General features: G+C 37.4%; 1 protein-coding gene across 12 annotated transcripts in view; it reads left to right on the forward strand.

The window, feature by feature from the left end:
• The window catches only part of Pak3 (p21 (RAC1) activated kinase 3), a 277,699-nt gene that overhangs the window by 201,221 nt on the left and 51,181 nt on the right, over window positions 1-25,297 (forward strand). For 9 of the 12 annotated variants that reach the window (XM_052737446.1, XM_052737394.1, XM_052737455.1 and 6 more), the window contains 6 exons: window positions 4,205-4,305; window positions 6,783-6,845; window positions 8,405-8,449; window positions 9,638-9,791; window positions 10,724-10,761; window positions 23,100-23,231. In XM_052737446.1, coding sequence (XP_052593406.1) covers window positions 4,205-4,305; window positions 6,783-6,845; window positions 8,405-8,449; window positions 9,638-9,791; window positions 10,724-10,761; window positions 23,100-23,231 — 533 coding nt within the window. The remainder of the gene's footprint in view (window positions 1-4,204; window positions 4,306-6,782; window positions 6,846-8,404; window positions 8,450-9,637; window positions 9,792-10,723; window positions 10,762-23,099; window positions 23,232-25,297) is intronic. The other 3 variants (XM_052737472.1, XM_052737480.1, XM_052737484.1) reach the window with 3 other exon arrangements.

Raw genomic sequence — 25,297 nt, forward strand, 5'->3', positions numbered from 1 at the left:
TGGGAGGCTGAGCTTAGAGTATAAGAAAACGGAATTGACTATTTCAGAGAAAAGGTCGTTCTGGATAATGAAAGCACCTGGAGTACTTGGGGTTCTCCACCCTAGCTATACATTTTCTCTGGGGTTTGTAAAATCATTTGACTGATAGTCAGTTCTAAGTAGACACCAGATATTGAAATTTTATATAATTCTCCACGGTATTCTGGTAAAGTCTGATTGAGAATCAATCATTCCTTTAAAAGATGGGGTAGGGAGTGAATTGGAAAAAAAAAAGGAAGGAAGATAACACTGGTCGAATCTGAGGAAGGTCAAGAATCCCCCTAAGGGAAGAGCATAAAGAAATTACCCACTTAGATCTTTGGTTTCAGAGTAATGTCAGTGTAGAGAGAGATTAGGAAGGAAGACTGGAAGCCAAGGTCTTCAAAGGACACAGGGGCATGAATAAGGAGAAAGTGGCAATCACCTCAAAAGGAGGGTAATTTGTAGGCAAGTGCAGAAGTACTGACCTCAAATAAACAATTTGGAATAAATTGGAATAAAGTATAACTTCCCCATTCTGGCAGGTAGAAAGGACTTGGGATAGAGAAGAGTGAACAGCTTCCATTAGAATATCCGAGGAAGCATTCACCCTCATCAGATAATTGACAACTCACACATCTAGGGTAGGGCTAGTATTATCTCATTTTTAATATAAATCCCCCAGATAACAGTGATCACAGAGAAATTTGAGAACCTGTGGCAAGAAATGATGAAAGCATTTAATGAATACGTGTAATGTAGAAAAGAGGCTTTTTTTCTTAATGATATAAGCTTTAGCTCTAGAGAGAATACAGAATACTAGGATTAGGTATACAAGGGATGATAGATTATTAGAGGGATTTTTGTTTCTTTATATGGTGATAGAATCGAAATGGATGGCAATATATGAGATTTTGGACAGTTTAGCTATCCCTAAGGTAGCAAGAAAAATCTATCCATACATAGAAGGTCTCCAAGCCAAATGACATTTGCAATTTGTGGTCCAGCCAGTAATCTGTGACTTTGCTCTCTTTTCCGGCAGAATATGGAAGCTACATTCAGAAAGTGATGGGCACTTGGGTTTTTCTTCTCTTCAAATACCAGCCTTGAGCTAATCAGGTTGAATGTTAGGATGAGTTTTAGTACACATGACCAAGGTTCCCAGAATTTTTAGGGGAGATAAACTTGTTTTAGAATTCCTAAGAAATAAGTAAAACAAAAATCAGCTATCTAAGCTCCGAATTATTAGTTATTTCATTATTTAGTTAATATTTGGTTATTCAATCACTAAATATTTGCTGAAGGCTAGAGCAAAAACTTTTTTTCTTGAAAATGCCACCAAACCATCAGTTATGTGGCTACTACAAGCTTAGGTACATGGATATAGTGAGAATTAGGTTCAAATACTAGGTCTGACTGTTGCCAGCTGTGTATAGCTGGGGCTATAGTTTAAATGAGATAGCTCTGGAATTACTTTGTTCAAGGTGAGTCTTCCTTAAAGGATGGTTATTGAATATTCAGGCACAAGACAGGTGCTGGAGAATGTAAGAATTAAGATGAGGTCTGCTGTCAAGTGTTTTGAATTTTAGCTAGAAAGATAGACAAAGAATGTATAATAATCCAGTATTGGTAAGTGCTAAGCTTAGACTATATATGAGGTGGTTCTGTGAAAACATGAAACAAGGAACATTGAACTTTGCAGAGGGAGAGTAGTGTAAGGTTTGCCGTGGAGAGTCTTCAAGAATAAGGACTGCTAAAGTGCTGATGCCCAAATTTTGTGAGGAATGAGTTTGATCTCCAGCACTGTAAATGAAAATAAAATAAAAAGAGTAGAAACCAAAGGGGAGTAATCCACACAAAGCAATCAATGGTCCAAGCCATAGCTTAGCATAAATAAAAGCTTGGAAGCAAGAAAAAACACATCTACTTAGGAAGCATAAAATGAATGTGGAGATTGTGTTCCATTGCAACAATAGAAGCTGGAGAAGTAAACTGTGACCAGGTCATGCATGCTCTTAGATATCATGTTCAGGAGCATGCATTTTATTTTATTTTGTTTTTCAGAGCTGAGGACCGAACCAGGGCCTTGTGCTTGCTAGGCAAGCGCTCTACCATTGAGCTAAGCCCTCAACCCCAGGAGCATGCATTTTAACACATAAGTAATGAGAGGAGTATTTAAATGATCTTAAAGGCAGGAACAGGACCTGGCCACAGAATAGAGAAATGAGTCAGAGGGGACAAAACTCGAGGCATGGAGCCAAGAGGAAAATACTGATGCCTTGGACAAAGATAGTGACTTCTGAAAATAAAGAAGATAGATTTAATACAATTTCTGAAGCCAGACCAATAATATAGAAATACAGTAAAAACTAAGATAACCCCCAAATTGTTTGGTTTTGTCATCTAGGCCAATGTAAGATTACTTAGTAGTTATGTGGGAACATTATGATTTGAATATACAATTTCTTTTTTTAATTTTTTTTGTTAAAAATAGATTTTTTTCATAGAATATATTATGATTATAGTTTCTTCTCCTCCTCCCCCTCCCAGTTCCTTCCCCAATCTGGATCCACCCACCCCTTTTCTGTCTCTCTTAGAAAACAAACAGGTATCTAAGGAATAGCAATAAAATAAGATAAATCAAAAACAAACAAATAATAATGTGACAAAACAACCAAACAAGAGAAAGCACCAAAGAAAAAGCATAAATGCATACAACTCTTTTAAAGAGCCAAATATCATTCTCTGAATGTCAGTATGCTTTGTATTTCCTAATTTTTGTGTATTTTAGAATAATTTCTTTCAATAATCTATTGGAGATAGATAGAATAACCTCTTCTTTGCTCTATTTCTTCCTAAAGAGGAGTCTAAGACCATGCTCCTCCTCTAATCCGGATGGTTAGCAATATTGTTTTCCTGAGGTAGGAAACCAGGGGAGGAGCAAAAGTTTGCATTTCTTGCTTTTTTCACTTGGCGTCAACAGAAGGCAAAAGACTGGTTATCAAGCAACCTTCTAGAGAGAGACTTGGAGTAAAGTCTACACAGAATTTTGCTCATGTGGAGTACTTACATCTAAGACGGTATGTCATAAATGTGCAGCCAGTAGAGAAGAGGGGAGAATTTGTTTCCTGGCAAAGAAGCCATGGATGAAGGTTGATATAAAGATGTGGGGGCATAAAATAGAGGCTCCCCAACTGGAATTGAGGGGAATTATGAACTTCTGAAAGTAAATGCAAAATTGTGTATATAGTTTTACTACATTTTGATGGGCAGGTGTTCTACAAATTTCTTCTGATTTTTCAAGTGGAATATAGCCTATAGAGGATATCAAGAGCCGGTTTCTATGACACAAATGAAGCTACTTCTAAATGCTTCTGCATGCAACTGGAACACTTCCAAAGCCCTGGGGAGCCTTGATAAATTAGGAATTACGTGTTTATAATTTTCTATTGTTCTTTATTTACATAAAAGCCTCCTTTTAAAAGTGTGTTTAGTATTTGGTAATAGAATAGCTTGATCCACCTCTCTCAGCCAGATTAGGAAATTGCTTGACATGGGTTTGTGTCTGAAAGTGGAGTTAGTTTAAGAGAAAAGATTTTGTATAGAGAAAAATTAAGAAGGACAGAGAATGCACTAAGGAAGGTAAACCAACAAACACAATGATAGACAAATAATGGTTGTTGTGTGAGGAAGAAAATCAGAGCATACTGTCAAGGAAATGAAGAGACACGTGGTTAGCCATATCCAGGAAGGATGAACAATCAGAAAACTGGAAAATGAAGACAAAGTCCACAGGAATTACTTCAGTGGAACAAGAACAAGGGGAAGCTGTTCCATTTGCCTCTCTGGACAAATAGAAATGATAGTTGACCAAGTATAAATGGCCACTACGGTATACAAACCTGCAGAGGAATTTGGACTAACAGTTGAGAGGTCTCAAGTCACTGCTCAGCAAGGATAATATCAATTACTGAAATGAGCTTGCTATAAACAATGACATCTTTTCTGAGGTTAAGATACATGGCACATATGTTCCTGAAAATACTGAATCTTAAATTTTAAATTTGAGATTTAAACAAGTCTGCTGTTTTTTTATTCTATAAATGTTTTGATGAACCTACTAAATACAGCTTATGAAAACCAAAACTATACCTCAAATAAATACATGTTAACATTTTGTCTTTAGCCAATAAGAAGAAAGAGAAAGAACGCCCAGAGATCTCTCTTCCTTCAGACTTTGAACATACGATTCATGTGGGGTTTGATGCTGTCACCGGGGAATTCACTGTAAGTAAGCTCCTTATTTTGTTTTGTAAGCCATGACAAAAAAAAAACACAACTATTTCCTTTATGAAAATAGGTTTCAAGTAAGAATTGCTGTATTCCAAAATGTTAGACTAGAGATGGACGTTTCCTGGATAATCATACATAGAAATAGAAAGTGGGCACCAACATTGACAAAATTATTCTGTCCATCTTATATTAGTGTCTGATCAGCCTATAACTTTCAACTTACTTGAAAATATTTATTTGCCAAGGCACAGGAAACGTAGTTATAGTAAGGAGACCCTGCCTGAACCTGTTCTTTAATCATGTGGAGCTAATCAAATAATAATTTATTCAACTTGTCCAGTGAAGGCAGTTCATCTGAATAATTCAGGCTTTACGGTGGGTCCTGAATTACACAGATAACTACACTAACCAAAAGTCTCTGTAAAATTTGCCTGTTACACTTTTGATTTTAAAAACATAGATTATTTTTAAGATTATTAATAGGTTTATTTTGTAGACATTCAAAAGCACAAGGCCCGTGTTTCAGGAAGAAATATTAATAATTGTATATCACATATGCATTAGCAGTTATGTGATTATATACACATTATATATGAATCATCTATAATGATTGTCAACATGAATTATCTGGATATGACATCGGTCCAAAATCTATTCCCTTTTTGGATAATTGCAGTGCTCAAATAGAAAAACTCTCAGATATGTGCCTTTTCATTCCTCTAAAGAAATTATTTGGCACTCCCTTTATTAAATGGGTGATAGGAGAGATGTTGCTAGAAATATGACCTCATACTTCAGCTAATTTTTTCTACACTAGAAAACAACTCAATCAACAAGTGCATTCTGAAACAATAAAGAGCTTCAAATTAATTTAGAAAATTAAAACTTTGATAAAATCACAATAATTCTTGTCTTACTAAGCTAGAAAAAATATCAATATTGAAGTGTCAAATTCCCTGTCTCATAGCATAATGGTTAGTGAATGGACTGTGTTGTGTGTTTAAGTAGGGGTAAAGAAGCAAGTCCATTTCATTTGGAGAACTAAACTACACCACTGAATTGGCAGCCAAATTATTTTATTTGTTCAATTTTGGAAGGAAATAGACACAAAGTAAATGTCTTGGCATCATAAATTAGTGTAGGCTGATTATTTCTATGTTCTCAGTAGCAAGCAGAAAAATGAGACTGCGGAAATTGAGACAGATACAATTTAATGGATTTTGTTATTGAGTCAAAGACATTACTTAAATGCCATTTAGTTTGAGCCTAGCTTTTATTTCATTGTCCTACATCTTGAAATTACAAACTGATTATCAACACTATGACCACCATCTTTCCCACTGGATAAAAGTTGCTTTTGTAATCTGACCATTGTGTGTTTTTCAAAACATCCAAAGAGATTCTAACTCATTTTTTGATATTTGAAACAGGAAAAGCCCTCAAACTTTATAGTTTTGTCTAATAATTCATCTCTTTTATTTTAAGAGCTTCATTTTTTAGTCCCTCTATGCTTCTCTTCTTTTTAAACTCCTCTTAGTTTGGTTGCTGTTATGCCATGCTTTCTTGTTCTTTTTCTGTTTTGGTTCAGCTGTGACTATTTTCTCATCTAGCATTCTGGCTCACTTCCACTTGTTTTATTTCTTTCTGCCTATTTGACAGCTTTTGCCACATTTTCCCCATCTTTAGTGCTTTCTTTAGTCTTTCTGGGTTCTGAATGGAAATAAAGGGAAACTAAATCACCACCATCTTGCTGACTGCAGCACCAGCCATTTCCATTGTGGTCTGAATTAGAACCCAGTGGACCAATCAGACAAGAGTGAGGTGGAACATACGATAGACAGCCTTTCTAGTCCTGATGCAACCAAACCAAACAACATCTTCTTATAAAATTCATTTGAAATGAAATAGCTGTTTGCAGTCAACTAAAAGAAATTCATTGACCTTGTAGACAGATCCAGAGCAAATACTTTGGTTTCATCTTGATGATCTTGCAGCTACTTGTACATACATTTTTAAATGATCATAAATTCTACCTTATTATCTTAACCTATGACTTATAATTAATATTCTAGTATATTTAACTTTTAAACCACCAAAGGTAATAAGCCTTTAAAACTTCTACTAGTAGGATTTAGAATTGGGTCTCAATTACTGTAGTTACCATTAGGTCATTGTTGGGGGAAATCATATTGTGAAATTTGATTATTGTGGTTGTGGAGGTTGAATTTTGAGCAATTTGCTGAACTGTAGACCAGTTGTTTTACAAGAGCCTGCTTTTTTGAATAATTGAACACTAGTTTGATATGTTGCTTGGTGATTACCCTAATGGCTAATTGGCTCATATAACCTAGTATACCTGGGCATATACTTGGACCCTAAAGCTAAAATTAGGATGGGAGGTGAGATTTGGGTTATTAAATTATTACAAGTCCTTACCCATTATATTGCCATTTTTGTCCCAAATACTTCAGAACTCCCCTTTCCAGACCTCTAGACCTGTGACGGTCGCTTCAAGTCAATCAGAGGGAAAAATGGTATGAGTGATATAAATTATCATTTCTTATGATAAGATAAATGCTTGGCCTGTTATATCATGCTGCCATTCTCCTGGGCTACACTGGACACCCCCAGCTTGATGTACACTTACTTGTTATTGTGTATATACAGGCATCAATATGTGCTCCTGCTTCTGATGCTTAGACTCTAGGTCTTCATTAGCTGTCTAACTTTTAGATTAGTTCCTCAATTTGGAGTAATGAGATGACTCTCTGATTATGTGCCATTGTGGCATGTGCTCAAATTATAGTAATCAGGTCTCATTGATAAACTGGTTTGTCTCATCTTAGAAAAGAGAAATTATGTCAGCAGTGTAGTCATGTGGTAAGTAGAGTTATCTGGAGGAACTTCTTCAACTGACAGCATTTTTTTCTGCTGTCTAGTGATGATCACACAACTATTTATTACAAAAGTTTAGAAGTGCCACGGGAATATATACTACCTACAAATATTCTAATGATTCATGCCAGTGAAGTCTGCTTTAGTGGTTATGTGCAATGCATACCTGGATTTGTAACACTTAATAACTCCTTTGGCCATTACAGTATTAACAAAATGCTATTAATTGCTCTTAGAATCAGAACTGGGATCATGCATGGGCTCCTGAGTTCCAATTTTTGGCTTAAGGCTTTAGCATCAAACTGTGTGATGAATGCATGTAAAAGTGTTGTTTCACTGTGCTTGGAGTAACCATAAATGCCAGGGATCAAGGACATATATCCCAAATCAAAGCAGTTGGGTCAAAGCATGTTTCTTTAGCATTTGAGATATCATAAATTAGACAAGTCTGTTAATTTGTATCTGATATTTGTGGGAAGTTGGGTTTGGGAATTATATCATTAAGTGGAAATTATTCATGCAAGATTTGAAATGAAATGTTTTCCCTTTCCCTGATAGAAGTCTGTATTAAACTTAAGCATAGTGCCTGGCTGTGTAGGGATGGCTTTAGTCTAATTTTCTCTCAGCCACCCATGACTTTAGCCATAAAATATAGAAGAATAATGTCAATTTTTTTAAAAAGCTCAATATTGTTATATAGCCATCCCCTGAATTTTAGTTACATAGATATGTACAATGTGAAATGGAAATTTAGTTAACCAGAATTGGGAACTGAAATTTGTAAGTTCATCCCATGACCATTGGCTGTGATGACCCAGTTATAAAAGCAACTTACAAATGATTATTGAAGCTTTTCATAATGCCATCCTTTGTCCCTCCAAATCTTTGTTGTTTCTTTTTAGTAATTTCCCCAATTGCTTAATGATAATTCTTACTATTTATGGAGGAAGCATCTGGCCCAAAGTGGAATTATATATCCAAACTTTGGGGCACTATTGTTTTCTCTGTTCTCTTAAATACGATGTCCTATAGCCTGTTCTGTCCCTGGTTTAAGTAATACCTCCCTATTTCCATAATCACCCCACTTTAAAAGGGAACCCCCCCATTCAGACCCATTGATTTCATCTCTTCCCACCTTCTAAGTTGTCCCACATTCTATTTTAACTTTCTTTTCTTTCTTTATTTACGTCCATTACAGCCAGATCTCTATGGCTCACAGATGTGCCCAGGGAAGCTCCCAGAGGTGCGTCACAGGCCCAAAAGAAGCTTGCATCAAAGTGCTTCTTTGAGATGTCATAGCACTGCAGTAGCAGGTTCATGTGTGTGCAGTAGAGTCGTTGCTTGGCTTATCTCACATTTTTGTTGTCATTCCCAAACTCTGGAGGCCCATGTCACACATTGTCTTGCCGAGACTTCATGGGACAAAGCCATCAAAATTGTGTCTGGATGCACTTCAGCAATAGTGTATCAGTTTCTCTCTCCGAGCTGTTCTTGGGGGTTGGATAATTATAAAATGGGGGCATCTGCAGGTTGAACATGCAGGAAAGAGTACTGAATGCTCGGTGTAAAGCTAACCTCTCTGTAATTTTAAATAATTCTTGGTTAGAGTTCTGAATATTCCCCATCTCTGTGCTCTAAATGCTTCGTATTATTCATTACAAATTCTCTCAAGGCTTTGGTATGGTTTTACAGTCCCCAGCTTCTATGTGGCCAATGAATGAAGTAGAGAGGAAGAAAGAGGGGGAGGAGAGGAGGAAGGCTTGCCCTGGAGAAAGCTGCATGAAAAATACCCAAAGCAGCATAAATGCTACTGTTTAGTGTTTCAGTGGCAATTGCTCCTCCACAATTCTAATTTTTCTCCTCCCAATTTGACGTTATCATAAAGCCCTAGAACCCCTAAATTACAATTTGTAAACAGAAAATATAAGCCGACCAAGGGTAGGGCTTTCCTTTTATTTGAAAGGATATTCTGGTTAAAACACACCCAAAAAGAGCTCTAGTCATTAAAAAAAATAAAAACAAATCAAAACAAAAAAGTTGATCTGCACATTACTATACTGTGCACAAATTTAGAGAAGTCTTGCTATGTCTGCCCTGAGTCACCAGAAAAAAAATTAAGCTAAGCTGTAAACATCATTTCATGGATGAGCAGAGTCAATATGGAGGTGATTTCCATGTGCTTTTTTTTTTAATCACAATCATACTATCACCCACCCTTTTTAAGTTGGATCCTAGTTTTACCTATGTGTTTTGATTAAAGAAGAGAATGATTGCATTATTAAGTTACTAACGTTAAATCTAGAATGTAACTTCAGTTTCCCAAGTGTAATCCTACAGGTAGCATGGGCTTCTTGGTGAAGAACTTTACTGGAACATGCACATGCTCCTGATATGTTCTGAGCAGCCATTCTTTCCCTTTGGTTGTCCACAGGGAATTCCTGAGCAATGGGCACGATTACTCCAAACCTCCAACATAACAAAATTGGAACAGAAGAAGAACCCACAAGCAGTTCTCGACGTTCTCAAATTTTATGACTCCAAAGAAACAGTCAACAATCAGAAATACATGAGCTTTACATCAGGAGGTAAGGGAATTCTATGGAATCGAAGAGTGAAGAATAAATCCCAGTTCTCAGAGCCTCATGGTGAGGCCAAAATATGTATACAATACTGAGGTCAGCTTCAGTATTTTCTGCAAATGGTTTCAGTGTGAGTCAGCCAGCAGATGGGGTGGGAATTTGATACTTGTGTTAGGGGCTTTGTTTTAGTTCAATGTTGTTATAGTACAAATAAGGAAAATGTTCACTGGAGCAGTGATGGTTAGATTGAATCAGCAATCACAGTTCTAACTCTTCGCTAGTATGGGTCCAGTCAGTCATTTAGTATTAGGCCTTGGATATAGTCATGGAGTAAGAGTGTATGGATGAACAATGATCGCTAGAAATGTATTTTGTCCCTTAGATTAAGTGATCTGTTTCATGACAATACAGAACAACTTTTGTGCTTGTCAGGTTAATTGTATTGGGTCCCCCACTGGGGGGATAAAGAAAGCCATTCATGTTACTATTCGTCGATATTGAAATACAATTGTTAATACCGAATTGTGACTTCATTTGCTGGTGTATACATACCTATGTTAATCCCAAATTGTGATTTCATTCACTTTTATGTACATATTTCACTTATCATTTTGTATTTAATATTTTATCTATCATTTTTCATTTTGTTTATCACTTTATTTTTTGAGAAAAGTCATCTGTGTTGGTTTTATAGGGAAAATCATTTAGCATATAGAGAAAGGAGGAAATATAACATTACTCCTGTTGAAATGAGGCTTTCATTAAGATTTGTAAAGTGACTTGCTGAAAGTATGGTTAGGCCTAATATGAGCCATTTTAGAGAGAGAAACATGTCATTTATCATAGATTCATGCTGAAATTTCCTTCTCATCAAAGAAAAGCAGTTTTTTAGGTAGAATTTATGAAACACAAGTGACTTCTTTCTTCTGACTTTTCAGATAAAAGTGCCCATGGATATATAGCAGCACATCAGTCGGTAAGCGAAAAATTAAAAATTGTTTCTCATGATCATTGTAACCTAAGATCTAACAATATAATTGCCTGTATTTGGTTTCATATGTCCAACTATTAGACATAAATTTTAAAAGCAGTTTTTAAAGGAATAATTTAGAAACATAAATATTTGTTTTATCTCTTTTAATATCTATTTAATATTTATCTATACATATCTATTTTATCTATTATTAAAGGTATCATGGGTTTCAGTAAATTCACACACCACTGTTATTATCACTATAATCAGTTTTCTGTTCTAAAAATATAAAACATTCATTATCACAAGCTGCATAGAACTCACAGATTTTGCAAAAATTATTTTATAGGAAAATATTTGACTACATTGTGATATTTGTGGAAATACTATGCTACCACTGTACTTCCAGATAAAACTTCAAAGGAACTATGATTCTCATAATCAAAATATTCACTATTTACCACAATCCATTTTTGGAAAAGACAGATAAAGTTATAGTCCAATAATAGGCAGTCATGTGTGTATACATAGTAATAGTGACAGGATGTTCATGTTAGGAAGGACCTTGCCAACTCCTTAGTTTACACTTTCCTCTTTTAGAAGGGAACTAAGAATGAGAGGTATCCTCCAGAGCTCTTTCAGCAATTCCTTAAGAAGTCATCACAAATACCTATGTTTGTTGTTGGTTGTTTTTGCTCTTTGTCTCTTTGAGGGTCCTTTTGGGGGGCCCACCACCCAGCTCCCAAATAAATAACACATGGAGGCTTATTCTTAATTATAAATGCCCAGCCTAAGCTTGGCTTGTTTCTATCCAGCTTTTCTTAAATTACCTGTCTGTCTTTTGCCTCTGGGCTTTTACCTTTCTTTATTTCTGTATACCTTTCTTTCTTACTTCGTTGCTGGTTGTGTAAATGAGTGGCTGGCCCCTGATGTCCTCCTCCTTCTCTGGCTCTTAGATTTCTCTTCTTCTCCAAGATTTCTCCTTCTATTAATTCTTTTTGCCTACCAGCCCTGCCTATCCTTTCTCCTGCTTCACCACTGGCAATTCACTTCTTTATTAGACCATCAGGTGTTTTAGACAGGCAAAGTAACACAGATTCACAGAGTTGAACAAATGCAACATAAACAAAAGTAACACAACTTAAAATAATATTCTACAGCATACACTTATTCCTCCTTAGTGAAAATATTATTTCTGGTTCACTCAGATTGAGGAAGAAATAGTAAATGCTACTTAAATGGTATGAAAACTCGTAGCCAAGGCCACTTGGGTCAGACATTAGAAAATCAAGGTTATAGCATTCTGATGGAAAAAAATTTGAACATGTTACAATGTGGTGAATCCTAAAGACCTGGAAAAAAAACCAGTAATAAGAAGACAAGTATTGCATGATTCCAAAAATGATGAGAATTATATAGAGAAGTTACATTTGTATTGGAAGAAAGTAAGGTGATTGCCAGGATCTGGGGCCAAAGAGAATGTTGAATTGTTTAATGTGCAGAAAGTTTTAATTTAGAAAGATGAAAAGGTGCTAATTGAATATATAATAATGTGACTGTTAATACACACCTTAAATTGCTTGAAACAGTAATTTATGTTATAGATATTTCACGGACAATTAAAAATAAAATGAAGAGGGGGGTAGGGATATAACTAGTGTTTGTATGTGTGCTTAACATATATAGGTCCTTGGTTCAATCTCCAGCACACACACACAAACATGTTCACAGGCACACACTTATGAGCATACACACACACACACACACACACACACACACACACACACACACACACACCAAAAACCAACCAAACAAACAAAAAAGTAGAACAAAAAGAAAGAAATGGAAAAAAGGTAAAGATTTGAGCAGAGTGTTTAATCTTATTCCTCTACTTACAGACTGTGTGTTTGTGAAAGTAATTTAGCTTTTTAAGGCCTCTTTTTCTTCTGAGCTTCTTTTTACTCAACATTAAATAAGTATGATAACAATATCTACCTCCTAGGACTTGTGTGAATATTACATATGATAATGAATATATTACACTATACTATGCAGCATATGCTCTGCATTAAATATAAGCTACTACTATTATTACTATTGTTTGTAGATATCAGCACCAGTAAAAAATTCATTCTCTCTACATAAGAGACATGTAAGTAACCATATTTGTGTTTTGCTCATACTCCCTCAATCAGAACAAAATGTGGCTCTTACATCTGATCAGTCATTTCTTTCTTTGACATGGTAGCGCTCCTGAGCCACAATGAAAATAACAAAAACAGAAAAGAAACTGACAAGTGGGAAAGAATGGAAACAGCCTCCATTCAACACCTACTTTTAAATTAATCTTATATCTGTGGTAAAGACATAGATCTCTTAAAATATTTTTATTCTTTGAGAATTTCATACAATGGATTTTGATCATACTCACCTCCATGTCGTCTATTTAACTCTTCCAAGATCCAGTTCCACTTCCATACACTCTTAATTCGTGTTTGAAATTTAATAACCCTTTGATTGACTCAAATTCGTTTAACCCATATACTCCTGGATATGGATCATCCACTGGAGCATGGTTGACCTTAGGAGCCACACCCTTAAAGAAAACTGGCTTTCCCTCTCCCAGAAGCTACCAACTCTCTATAGCTCCTCCGTTAGAGGTGTGAGTTCAAGAATCCCTTCCCATCGATGCTAGACTATTGACTGGCTTGATCTTGTACAGGTCTTATGTAAACAACCACAACCACTGTGAGTTCATGCGTGCATCAAATCTGTCATGTCCAGACGACACTGTTGTGCTCTAGTCCTCCCTGACCTCTGGCTCTTAAAGTTCTTCTACCCCCTCTTGTATAAAGGTCCCTGAGCCTTGGTGAGGGGGCAGGGTCTACAAATGTCTCATTTGTAACTGAGCACCCACTGATACTTATTCTCAGCACTTTGACCAGTTGTGAATGAAAATAGTTCTTATGTTTCAGGTATGTTATTAATGACGACTTGCTAGGATTATGTGTATGCTGTGTTTTAATTCTCTTGAGATATAAACTTTTCTTTTGAGATTCTTTCTATTGTTTTTTTTTTATAAAATTGAAACTAAGTCTGTGTAACCATGAAATATTCTCTTAAATTAGAAAATAATATGATCTGGTTCTATGGAAATCAATATAATTACATATTCACTTATTTAGCATGTGTTTGTCAAATGCCTTCTATATCAACCTCACAAGATTTGGAGTTCACTCTTTTAGGGAAAGATAAGTATAACCAAAAAGATTTATAATACCATGTGGATGGTATTATGCACTCTTACGTGTATCCATTTGCTATGTAAATTCATGGGAAAGACATTGTGTTGATGTGGAGAGGCTAAAGGAAGCAAGCCTTTGTTTTCAAATGTTTACACTTAGTGTTTCATACCAAATAGGTATGTGATGCATATTTGATGGATGTTGACTTAAATATATATCATATGAAAAGTGGCATTTCAGTTAGATCTTGAAGAGCATATGAGAGTTGGGTCTGTGAAGATGGTGGTGAGCATTCTGTACACAAAGAAAAGCAGGAGAAAGATCATGTTGATGAAGAGAGCAAGGGAGCAAGGGATTGTGGGTTTGAATGATGACTATGCAACAGAATGAATCACAAAACTTAGCCTTGAAAGTTAAATTGGGGCCAAATCACAGAGGTCCTTACATGGAATTCTAAGTAATCTAGCTTTTCCAGTATGCAGTGGGAAGTCCTTCAAGTGTTTTGGAGCAGTGCAGTTAGGTGCTTAAAGTTTATGCTTTGATGAAGAGTAATTTAATAACAAATGTCCAACATTAATTAAGAACAGAAGGTAAGAGTAGATGAAGTGTGACTAGTTAGAGAAAATGTGTGTTTCCAGACCAGCAATAATGAGGGCCCAAAGTGAGTTAGTGGCAATAGGAATGAACACTAGCTTTGAATTCTCGACATGTTTGTTATTTGGACATGGAAGGAAAGAATGAGGAACAAAAGACAAACATCACATGCTCTTTTCATAAGAAAAATCTAGATTTAAAAAGATAAGAATGTACACAGAAGACTGTTTAGGAAGAAAAAGAGGGCTAGAGGAAGAAGGGAAGGACAGTAAAATATTGGATATGAATATATACAATGTGCATGGCATGCATGTGTGCAAATGTTAAATGAAACCCAGTATCTTGTATAATTGATATATGCTAATATAAATCTTAAGATTTATTATGTGCTTAAAATAGTATATGGGTAGATAAAAAGACTAGGACATTATTTTGAGAGAGAAGCAGATCTCTTTTGAAAGATGTTGGGGTTCCTATTAGACAATTTGATTTTGAAAGGCTGATAAGTCAACTAGCGGGAATTGATTGAATAAGCTGTGTGCTTAAGGCAAAGTTCCTGTTGGTTGAGTAAACTGAATTGTACCCTTAAATTCAATGAGGTTCAACTTCAATGGCACTTTGTCACTTAGGAATGGAAAACTGTACTTTGTGGTTTTATTATGGCTCCAGAGAAAGTGTATACTTCACAGTGTGCATTATGTATATACTTGGTTATCAAATGGGATCTGAATTATTGAACTGGAACTGAATACTCTATATACAGGCTCAATTGATTACAAGGTTTGGCATCCTTTAGTAGCCTGGGTAGAAAATAAAATATAGGCACCGTTGTCATCTCTAGTTTTAAACTAATTTCTATGTATTGAGTATTGAATCCAGTGACAACTCCTATAGTCTCATGTACTTTACAGCTCACCTTTGTTTGTATGAGTGTCTGTGGTGTGCGGTTGTAAGCACATTCATGTATACATGTACACAAGTGTGCACGTGTGTAGAGGCAAGGGGTCCACGCCAGGCAAATATAGTGACCCAAGGTTCACCTTGCTTTTTGACACAGAATCTCTCACTGAATCTGTCGATGTTCGTTTCAGCTACATTGGCTGGCCAGTGAGTTTCAGGGTATTCCTATTTCTGATTCCCCAATGCTGGGATTAACAGCAGATGCTCCACACCAAGCTTCTTACATGGGTGCTGGCGATCTGACCTCAGACCCGCATGGTTTCATAGCAGGCACTTTACTAAAGAAGTCATCCCGCTAATGCCAAATATCATTTTTTTTTACATAGATGTACTCCAAATATTTTCTGGACCCTCACCTTTAATTTGCAGCCAATTTTTGACTCTTATATTTTATTTTGATTACACTGTTAATAATGAAATGATATATTTATAATCCTGAGCTTCTATTCCAAGTAGGAGGTAAAAACAATACGAACGATAGGCCACAATTAGTGCCTCAAGAACCTGGGTGTGTAATTGACAGATTTCTCAGTTTGGATTATAATACAGGCTGATTCCTTTTTTTCATCTTGATCAGTGGCTCTTGCTTGAGTGCACATCAGAGTTGCCTAGGAATTCTGATAACACACAGCTTCCAGGACTGTGCTTCCAATAGGAATCTAGAATAAAACTCTGAAATCTGCAACATTTTTAGCCTTTTATTCTTTTATTGAAAATAGATTTTTTTCATATGGTATATTCTGAGTATAATTTCCTCTCCCTCAGGTCCTCCTCACCTTCTTTCCCATCCAAATTCAAACCCCTTCTTTTTCTCTTTCAGTAGAAAACAAACAGGCATCTAAAAATAATAATAAAATATGATTAAAAAACCCAAACAAACAAGAATAGGACAAAACAAACAGAAGAAAGGAAGCCAAAGCAAAGGCACTAGAAGCCGGGCAGTGGTGGCGCATGCCTTTAATCCCAGCACTTGGGAGGAAGTGATTTCGAGGCCAGCCTAGTCTACAAAGTGAGTTCCAGGACAGCCATAACTGTTACACAGAGAAACCCTGTTTCGAAAAACAAAAACAGACAAACAAACAAACAAAAACAAAAACAAAAAAGCACTAGAAACAAGTAGATGCAGAGACATAGAAGTTTGCACACAGAAATTCTTTGAAAACACAAACAGAAACCATAATATATATGCAAAAGACCTGTAAGGTTAAAAAAGCCCTGGCTAAACATTATGAGACCAAGACCCTCCAAAACAACCATTGAGTATGTTTTGTGTTGGCTATCGACTGTTGGGCATGGAACCTGCCTTTCTGTGTGGTTTGTATACTCAGTGAGACTCTGATGAAGAAAACTACTTTTTCTTTTGCAAGTGGTTGTCAATTGTACATACCTTCTGGGTTAGGGATGGGAGCTAATGTGCCCTTCCCCTCTCAGCACTGGAACCCCATCTGCCTTGAATCATGTAGGCCCTGTACATGCTGCCACAATCACTGTATATCAGTCCTGCTGTTTTTAGAAGGCCTTGTTTTCTTGGTGTCCTCCATCCCCTCTGGCTCTTACAGTCTGCCTCCTCTTCTGTAGAGTTCCCTGAGCCCTGAGGGGAGGGACTTAATGAAGACATCTCATTTAGGACAGAATGTTCCAAGGCCTTTCACTCTCTGCACATTGTCCAGCTGTGGGCCTCTGTATTTGTTCCCATCTGCCTCAGGCGATATCTTCTCTGATGATGGCTGTACAAGGCACTGATCTATCAGTATTGCAGAATGCCCTTAGGAGTCATTTTATTGCTACATACCTTTAGCAAAACAGTAGTATTTGGTTCTCATGTAGGTCTTTGGCCTATTCAGCCACATGTTCTTGGCCACTCAAGCAGGGTCAGGAATGGATTCTATTTCATGGAGTGGGTAATGAATCCAGACAGATAATGGTTGATTACTCCCCATGACCTTTGGGCCACTATTGTACCAGCACATCTTGCAAGCAGGTCACGATTGTAGAGTGAAGAGTTTGTAGCTGGGCTGGCGTTTACCTACCTCCTGTACTGTGCACAGAGTACTCTCTAGCACCATGAATGCTAGTCAGCAGGGGTTAAGGTTCTAGGTAGGCATCACAATGGCTTTTCCATGTTCAGTGAGTTGTATAGGTGTTATCTTCAGCAATGGAGCTTTACCATTAGTTTGTGGAGGGCAAGCAACAGCCTTGGCAATTGCTTGGGGTTATTTGGGGACAAAAACTCAATTAGTTGTAAACTATTCCCAGAACTTGAGGTTTCATTTGGAATCAAGAGATGTCCAGTAGGTGTTCCACCTCCCCCTTTATTTGGTAATTCCAATTAGATCCCCTTTATATATGAACATATTTTAAGAAGCTTCTACTATTAAGTTTCCATCCAACCCCTCAAATGACCAGTAGTTTCATCTGTCCTTCCTCATATTCTCTCTCTATACCCTCAACTTTCTCCTCCCTGTTTGATCCTACCATTTTACACACACACACACACACACACACACACACACACACACACACACACACACACACAAACACACACACCATCCATCCATCCATAACTATATGTTCTATTTGCTTTTCACAGGAAGATCCTTCCCTCCTCCCAAGTCACTCTCTACTTAAACTATGTGGTTTTACAGATTGTGGCTTGCTTATCAATGATTTAACAGCTAACATCACATACAGCCAAATATATACCATATTTGTCTTCTTGAGTCTGAGTTACCTCACTCAGGATTATTTTTTTCTAGTTCCATCCATTTGCCTGTGAATTTCATATTTTCATTTTTTAAATAGCTGAGTAATTTTCTATTGTGTATGGGCATACTGGGGGTGTGTGTGTGTGTGTGTGTGTGTGTGTGTGTGTGTGTGTGTGCACGTGCACGTGCGTGTGCATGAATGTAGAGGCCATGGTATAGCCTTAGATGTGTTCCTTAGAACCTGTACACCTTGCTTTTTGAGACAAGGTCTCTCTCTCTTATTGGGACCTAGGACTTGCAGATTAGGCTAGGCTGGGTTGTAGCTAGAGTTTTCCTGCCTGGCCCACAGTCAGGACAAATCTCTCTCACCCGCCAGTCACACAGCCGCTCAGACCCAACCAAGTAAACACAGAGACTTATATTGCTTACAAACTGTATGGCTGTGGCAAGGCTTCTTGCTAACTGTTCTTCTATCTTAAGTTAATCCATTTCTATAAATCTATACCTTGCCACATGGCTTGTGGCTTACCAGCATCTTCACATGTGGCTTGTCATGGCGGCGGCTGGCAGTGTCTCCCTCACCCAGCTTCCTGTTCTCTCAATTCTCCTCTCTGTTAGTCCCGCCTATACTTCCTGCCTGGCCACTGGCCAATCAGTGATTTATTCATTGACCAATCAGCAACACATTTGACATACAGACCATCCCACAGCACTGGGTAGCTAGTGAGCTGCAGAGATCCACAAGCCTCTGCCTCCCCAGGGCTGGGATTACAAGTATATGCCATCATTCCCAGCCTTTGATGTGAGTGCTGGGGGTCAAAATAAGGTCCCCGTGCTTATATGGTGAGTGCTTTACCAACTGAATGATCTATCCAACTCCAAGATTTGCTTCATTACTGATAAGCAGGCATAAAACAGAGGAAAACTTTCTGTAGCATAATATCAAAGCAAATATCAATAATCCAACAGCAGTTTCTCTCTGTAGCAATCATTCCCCCCAAAACTGGTATTTCAATGGAATTTTATTAGGCTGCAAAGAAAATGAAAGTATGAAATTTGCAGGACAATGGAAATACAAAGTGTTATGTTAAGTGTAATCCAGGCTCAGAAAGACAAAAACCACATGTTCTCTCCCTCATGTGAATCCCAGCTTCTAATTATTCAATATGCATATTTAGATGGAGGTAATTGTGGACTGAGGCCAAGAAACTTGAAGGGGACCCATAAAACAGAAAATGAGGCATTAAGGAAGGAGGTTGGAGAGAAAAATAGAACACACATGACATGAAAATGAGAGGAGGCAATAGCGGAGTTGGAAGGGTACAATGAAAACAGGGGTAAACAGGGTGATGGAGGGCAGGGATGAGATGAGAATCAACCAAAGGGAAGTGTATATGAAAACGCCATGGGAAAACCTGTTCCTTGGTAAGCTAATTTTCATAAAATTAAATTTAAAGGAATAAATATATATGCATAAAAAATCAAACAAGCATATATTTCAGTCTTTAAAGCATGCACCATTTGTCTATATCAGGGCAGTCAAGAGTTCTTTGAAATACTTATGAAAAAGTTCTACAGTATTCTCCTTAAAATAGGCAATTCTTGCTGGCTCATATCCAATACATGATTATACCTTATTCTCCACTGTAGATATTAACAAGATTAAAAAGGTTCCATGTGGAATTTCCAAAACAGACTTAAGTCCTTTAGTGTAATATTTTAGTTAATAGGATACTTGTGAAATGCCTCAGGAGTTCTGACTTCAAGAAATGAAAATTCACCTTAGGAACACTTGGCCATCAAAACGAGTGACATAAACAGAAAAAAAAAAAAACAACAACAACAAAGAGAAAGCAAAATGAAAATTTAAAAACACCCATCCACAATAGCATTGTTCAACAGAAATACAATCTAAATGTGTATAATTGAAGTATTTTAGTAACCACATTTTAAAATAAAAAAATAAATGGATAAATTAATTTAGTGATACATTTTATTCAAGACAGATAAATAACAGCATAGAGGAGTAGACGTAGGCACAGTCTCATTCCTAGCACAGAAGGGAAAATTTCTTTCCTTCAATGGAAAAAAAACACAGGTTGTATCAACCACACTCCAGTGTAGGCCCCATACACAGTATTGCAACACAAATTAGAATCCATGTTTTGTGTAGTTTTTTTCTTCCTTTAAAAGAGACCAAAAACATGAAGTTGGATATGTAGGGGTCTAGGGGAGGAGCTGGGAGAAATTGGGGCAAGGGAAAATATGATCAATACATATTATGTGAAATTTTCAGAGAATAAATGAAACTTTTCAAAAAGACAAATGAGAGAAAATGAATGAAACAGGAATAGTGTGGGCTCAGATAGACAAAACACACATAGATTAGAAGTGACAGAAATGTCCTCTGACCTTCTCGTTAATGTGCAAAACCAAGTGGGAAAGAAGCACATTTTTTACAAGAGGTATGCTATCTATAAAATGAGACTCTATCTATAATGGACTGTATTTCTAATGTTGTTACCAAAGGCGATAATTCCAACCATGTTCCTCATTACTGTGGAGGCAAAATGATCAACTTAAAATGTAGAAAGAATGTATGCTGACGATAGGAAAGGCAGGAATTACTATGAACAGGAAATGTAACTGTCTATGAGAGCAGAGGAGGGGGAAGGGTCTCGGGGAGGGGGAGGACATGTTCAAAATAACTTATGTGTTTGTATGACGGTGTCCTTCTACAACCCAGGGCCATTGTACAATCAAAATTTTCCAATTAAAATTGTTTATTACAAAAACCCCTCAATATTAAAAACAGTGAGTAAGTTCTGACCCTCAGCACCCATGTAAACTTCAGGAGCCGTGGCATATGCCTATTTACCACTGTAGTGCTGAGACTTAGAGGAAGACAGGTTCTGGGGTCTTGCTGGTCAGTCATTCTAGCCTAGCTAACGAGCTCTGTCTGGCTTCAGTTATGAGACTGGTTCTGGTTCAGCAATAAGGTAGAGAGTGTGTTGTGTGGCATTATTTCTGAGAAGAAAAGTGTTTGTTCACCCTGGATAGGGAAGCAACGAGAGACCAAAGAAGGAGCTCAGCAAAGTCTACCTTGATGAACCAATGAGTTTTATTGGGGTTACTTATGGGGATATAAGTGAGGGATTGCTTACAGGAGTAGAAATGACTCAAAAAGAACAGCATCACCAAGCCCACCGTGACATGGGTGACAGTTCATGAAAGCTGGAAACCTGGAGCACACTGCACAGCTTGGAGGCAGCTCAACAGATTGTAAAGTATCCACTCCATGTGGCTCAGTTGATCGGAGCCTATTCTGGCAGCTTGGCTGGTTTTGTTGTTTCTAGACACTTTGGTTGGTCTCTGCTTCTTCCAGGTGGCTCAGCTGGTCTGAGCCTCTTCTAGGAAGCACAATTTGTCTGAGTGTCTCTCAGCAGTCCTTACTGTTTATCTACACTTGAGGAAGGAGGGGCCTAGTGTATCTGGTTGGCTTCAGGAATTTCCTGAAACCTTTGCATATTTCCTGAGCTTGAGTTTTCCAGTAGGAAGGAATGTTTTACCTCCCGTTAGAATATTTCATGTCTTAACAAAACTTTCCAAGATGGAGATTTATCTCAAAGGAAATTGCTGCACAACAGAGAGATAAAGGAAGACACTTGACTTGCTCCACTGGCCTACACACACACACACACACACACACACACACACACACACACACACACACACACACATACACACACACACACAGGAATGCACACATGTGCGTGCACCCATACATCATATAGCATACACAAAAATTGTAAATGCTGTCATTTAACACATGAATGTAAAATCATTAATTCATTAGTAAAATAATTTACATTTTTCATATCAAGTATATAGAATCACATATCAATTCACACTAGCTATGTTTTTGTGTATTCAGTATCCATGTGTCTGATAGATGTCATATACAAAACCTATACCATACTTTATGTGAACCCGTGTTAGAATTACCTATAAGTCTTGTTATAATACATATTTATAAATGCCTGAGTTTCTGATTGATAGATTTGGGTGAAATTTTCTGAGAATTTGCATTTTTAGCAAATCTCTTGATGCTGCTGCTGCTGCTGCTGCTGAAGAGCTAGTAACTACTCTTTGAGAACCACGGCCTTGATTCCTTCAAAGTTCAAGTTTGCAAACATTTTCCCACAGTGTTAACATGAACGAACAAACTTGGACGCTACATACTGTGGCGACTGATACTATTAGTTGTTATTACCATATTTTGTGCATCATTACAAATCACAGGTATCCTGTTTGTTACTTAATATTGAGCAATTATTGGTATGAGTACATGTTCCCTGGATGTTAGTGTCTATTACTTAGTGTCTATGCTTTACTGGAGGCTTAACAAGGAAGAAACATTTCTTGGCTTTTTTGCTCTTAGTGTTTGCAGAACTGTATCTATCCTCATGGTTACAGTAAGTACGTTATCAAAAAGTAGCATTGCAAACTATCATTTGGGAAATTTGTAATCTACTCAGTACATATCCAAAGTATTAATGTCAGTTAATTTGATTTTAAATGTAGTCATTGATTTTAAGAACAGTAAACTTTAAAATATTAAGTGAATCATGAAAAATAAAAATAATAATATAGACTTCATGGTCCATTCTAACATGACCCCAATTCATCTCTGATGTGCACTGGTCTTGACTACTGTAAATGGTAGTATAGTTCCATCCTATCTCTACATGTTTAAGTATTTCATCTCTGTTTTTATGTTTCTAAAGGAAAATAATGAAAAACTAATTCCTTGTCTTTAACCTTTTTCTGTTCTAAGAATACAAAAACAGCTTCTGAGCCTCCTTTGGCTCCCCCTGTATCTGAAGAAGAGGATGAAGAAGAGGAAGAGGAAGAAGATGACAATGAACCCCCACCTGTCATTGCACCAAGACCAGAGCATACAAAATCAGTAAGTCAGAAAGACAAATATGGTATGTTTTCTCTCATTTATTATGGTTTCCTTTTTTATATAGATTCATAAAATCATAGATACACATATATGTAGCTGAGGTTTTCCTGGTCCTGCCTGGCTCCTGCAGTCCCGTGGTCTCACAACTGCTCAGACCCAAATGAACACAGGCTTATATTAATTATGAACTGTATGGCCTAATGGCTCAGGTGTCTCGCTAGCTAGCTCTTACATCTTAAATTAACCCATTTCTATAAATCTATACTTTGCCACGTGGCTTGTGGCTTACGGTACCTTTACATCTTGCTTCTCATGGCAGCAGCTAGCAGTGTCTCCCTGCTCTGTCCTTCTCCTTCCTCTCTCTCTAGTTGGAATGTCCCACCTACCCTTATTCTGCCTCACCATTGGCCAAACAGCTTTATTTGTCAACAAATCAGAGTAACACATATTCATAACATACAGAATGGCATCACCCATCGCACACACATAATATATCCTGCAAGGAAAGGTAAAACTATCTAGGGCAGTGGTAGGTTCTCAGCTCATGGGTCATGACCTCTAGGTGGGGAATTGCATATCAGATATCTTGCATACTGGATCTTTACATTATGATTCCTAACAGTAGCAAAAGTACAGTTATAAAGTAGCAATGAAAATATTCTTATGTTTGGGGTCACCACAACATGAAGAACTGTATTAAAGTGTCACAGCATTAGGAAGGTGAGAACCACTGATCTAGGGGAACAGTCTAGAATAATGGGACAGAGGAGACTTGCAAAAGGGAAGGATAAATGTGGGAGGACATATGCTGAAAACTTCCTTATATAACTTGGTACCATGGACAATGAATACATACAATGATATTTTTTTTAAAGGAGGGTTTGAACATACAGATAAATAAGTAAACCTATCAGGTTACAAAATGGACAGAACATGTTAATATTGGCTCTACCTCCCAAATCTAAAGTACATGCTTCTGTAACTTGAATAGAATGAAACGTTTATATATTTAGCATTGTTAGTAAAAATCCCACTGAAGCAAGGTGTAGCTAGAGTTTTCCTGCCTGGCCCACAGTCAGGACAAATCTCTCTCACTTGCCAGTCCCACAGCCACTCAGACCCAACCAAGTAAACACAGAGACTTATATTGGTTACAAACTATATGGCCGTGGCAGGCTTCTTGCTAACTGTTCTTACAGCTTAAATTAATCCATTTCCATTAATCTATACCTTGCCACATGGCTCGTGGCTTACCGGCATCTTCACATGCTGTTTTTCATCATGGTGGCTGGCAGTGTCTCTCACTCAGCCTTCCACTTCCCAGCTTTATTCTCCTCCTTGTCCCGCCTATACTTCCTGCCTAGCCACTGTGACCAATCAGTGTTTTATTTATTGACCAAATCAGAGCAACACATTTGCCATACAGAACATCCCACAGCAGCAAGAAAACATCACTCAAAAGATGCCTTTTGGAACAGGTTCTGTAGCACATGTCTTTAATCCCATTATTTAAGAGGCTGAGGGCATACGATCCAAAGTTCTAGAGCAGGCCGTGCTACATAGTAAGGCTCAGGTTCAAAACAAGACAAAGAACTAAAGCAAGATGCCATTTTGTGGCTGGGAAGATGTCTGAGTTGACAGTGCTTGTTGCACAAGCTTGAGGACATGAGTTCCATTCTTCAGTTCCAGCAGCATATGCTTAAAATCCCACTGCTGGGAAGACAGAGACAAGAGGACCTGGGACTTGCTTGCGAGTCAGTCTAGCCATCTTTAGGTTGAATGAGAGGCTATGTCTCTAAAAATGAGGCAGAGAGCAATTGAGTGACATCAACTGGCATTCACATGCGAATGCTACACATGTGCTTGCATGCATGTGTGTGCATGCACAAACACACACAACATATACACATGAAGGTTTCATTTCGATTGTAATTTTTAGAATATTGTAAATCATCTAATACCTGTTGTGCATCTCTTGTGTTCCTAGAGCTAGAGTATAAGATATGAACCTAGGGGCTAGAGGAATGACTCAGCAGTCACAAAGGCTTCCTGGTCTCCCAGGGAAT

Source organism: Peromyscus californicus, unplaced genomic scaffold, assembly GCF_007827085.1.
Source record: "Peromyscus californicus insignis strain IS unplaced genomic scaffold, ASM782708v3 Scaffold_10__1_contigs__length_136768540, whole genome shotgun sequence".
NCBI classification, from domain to species: Eukaryota; Metazoa; Chordata; class Mammalia; order Rodentia; family Cricetidae; genus Peromyscus; species Peromyscus californicus.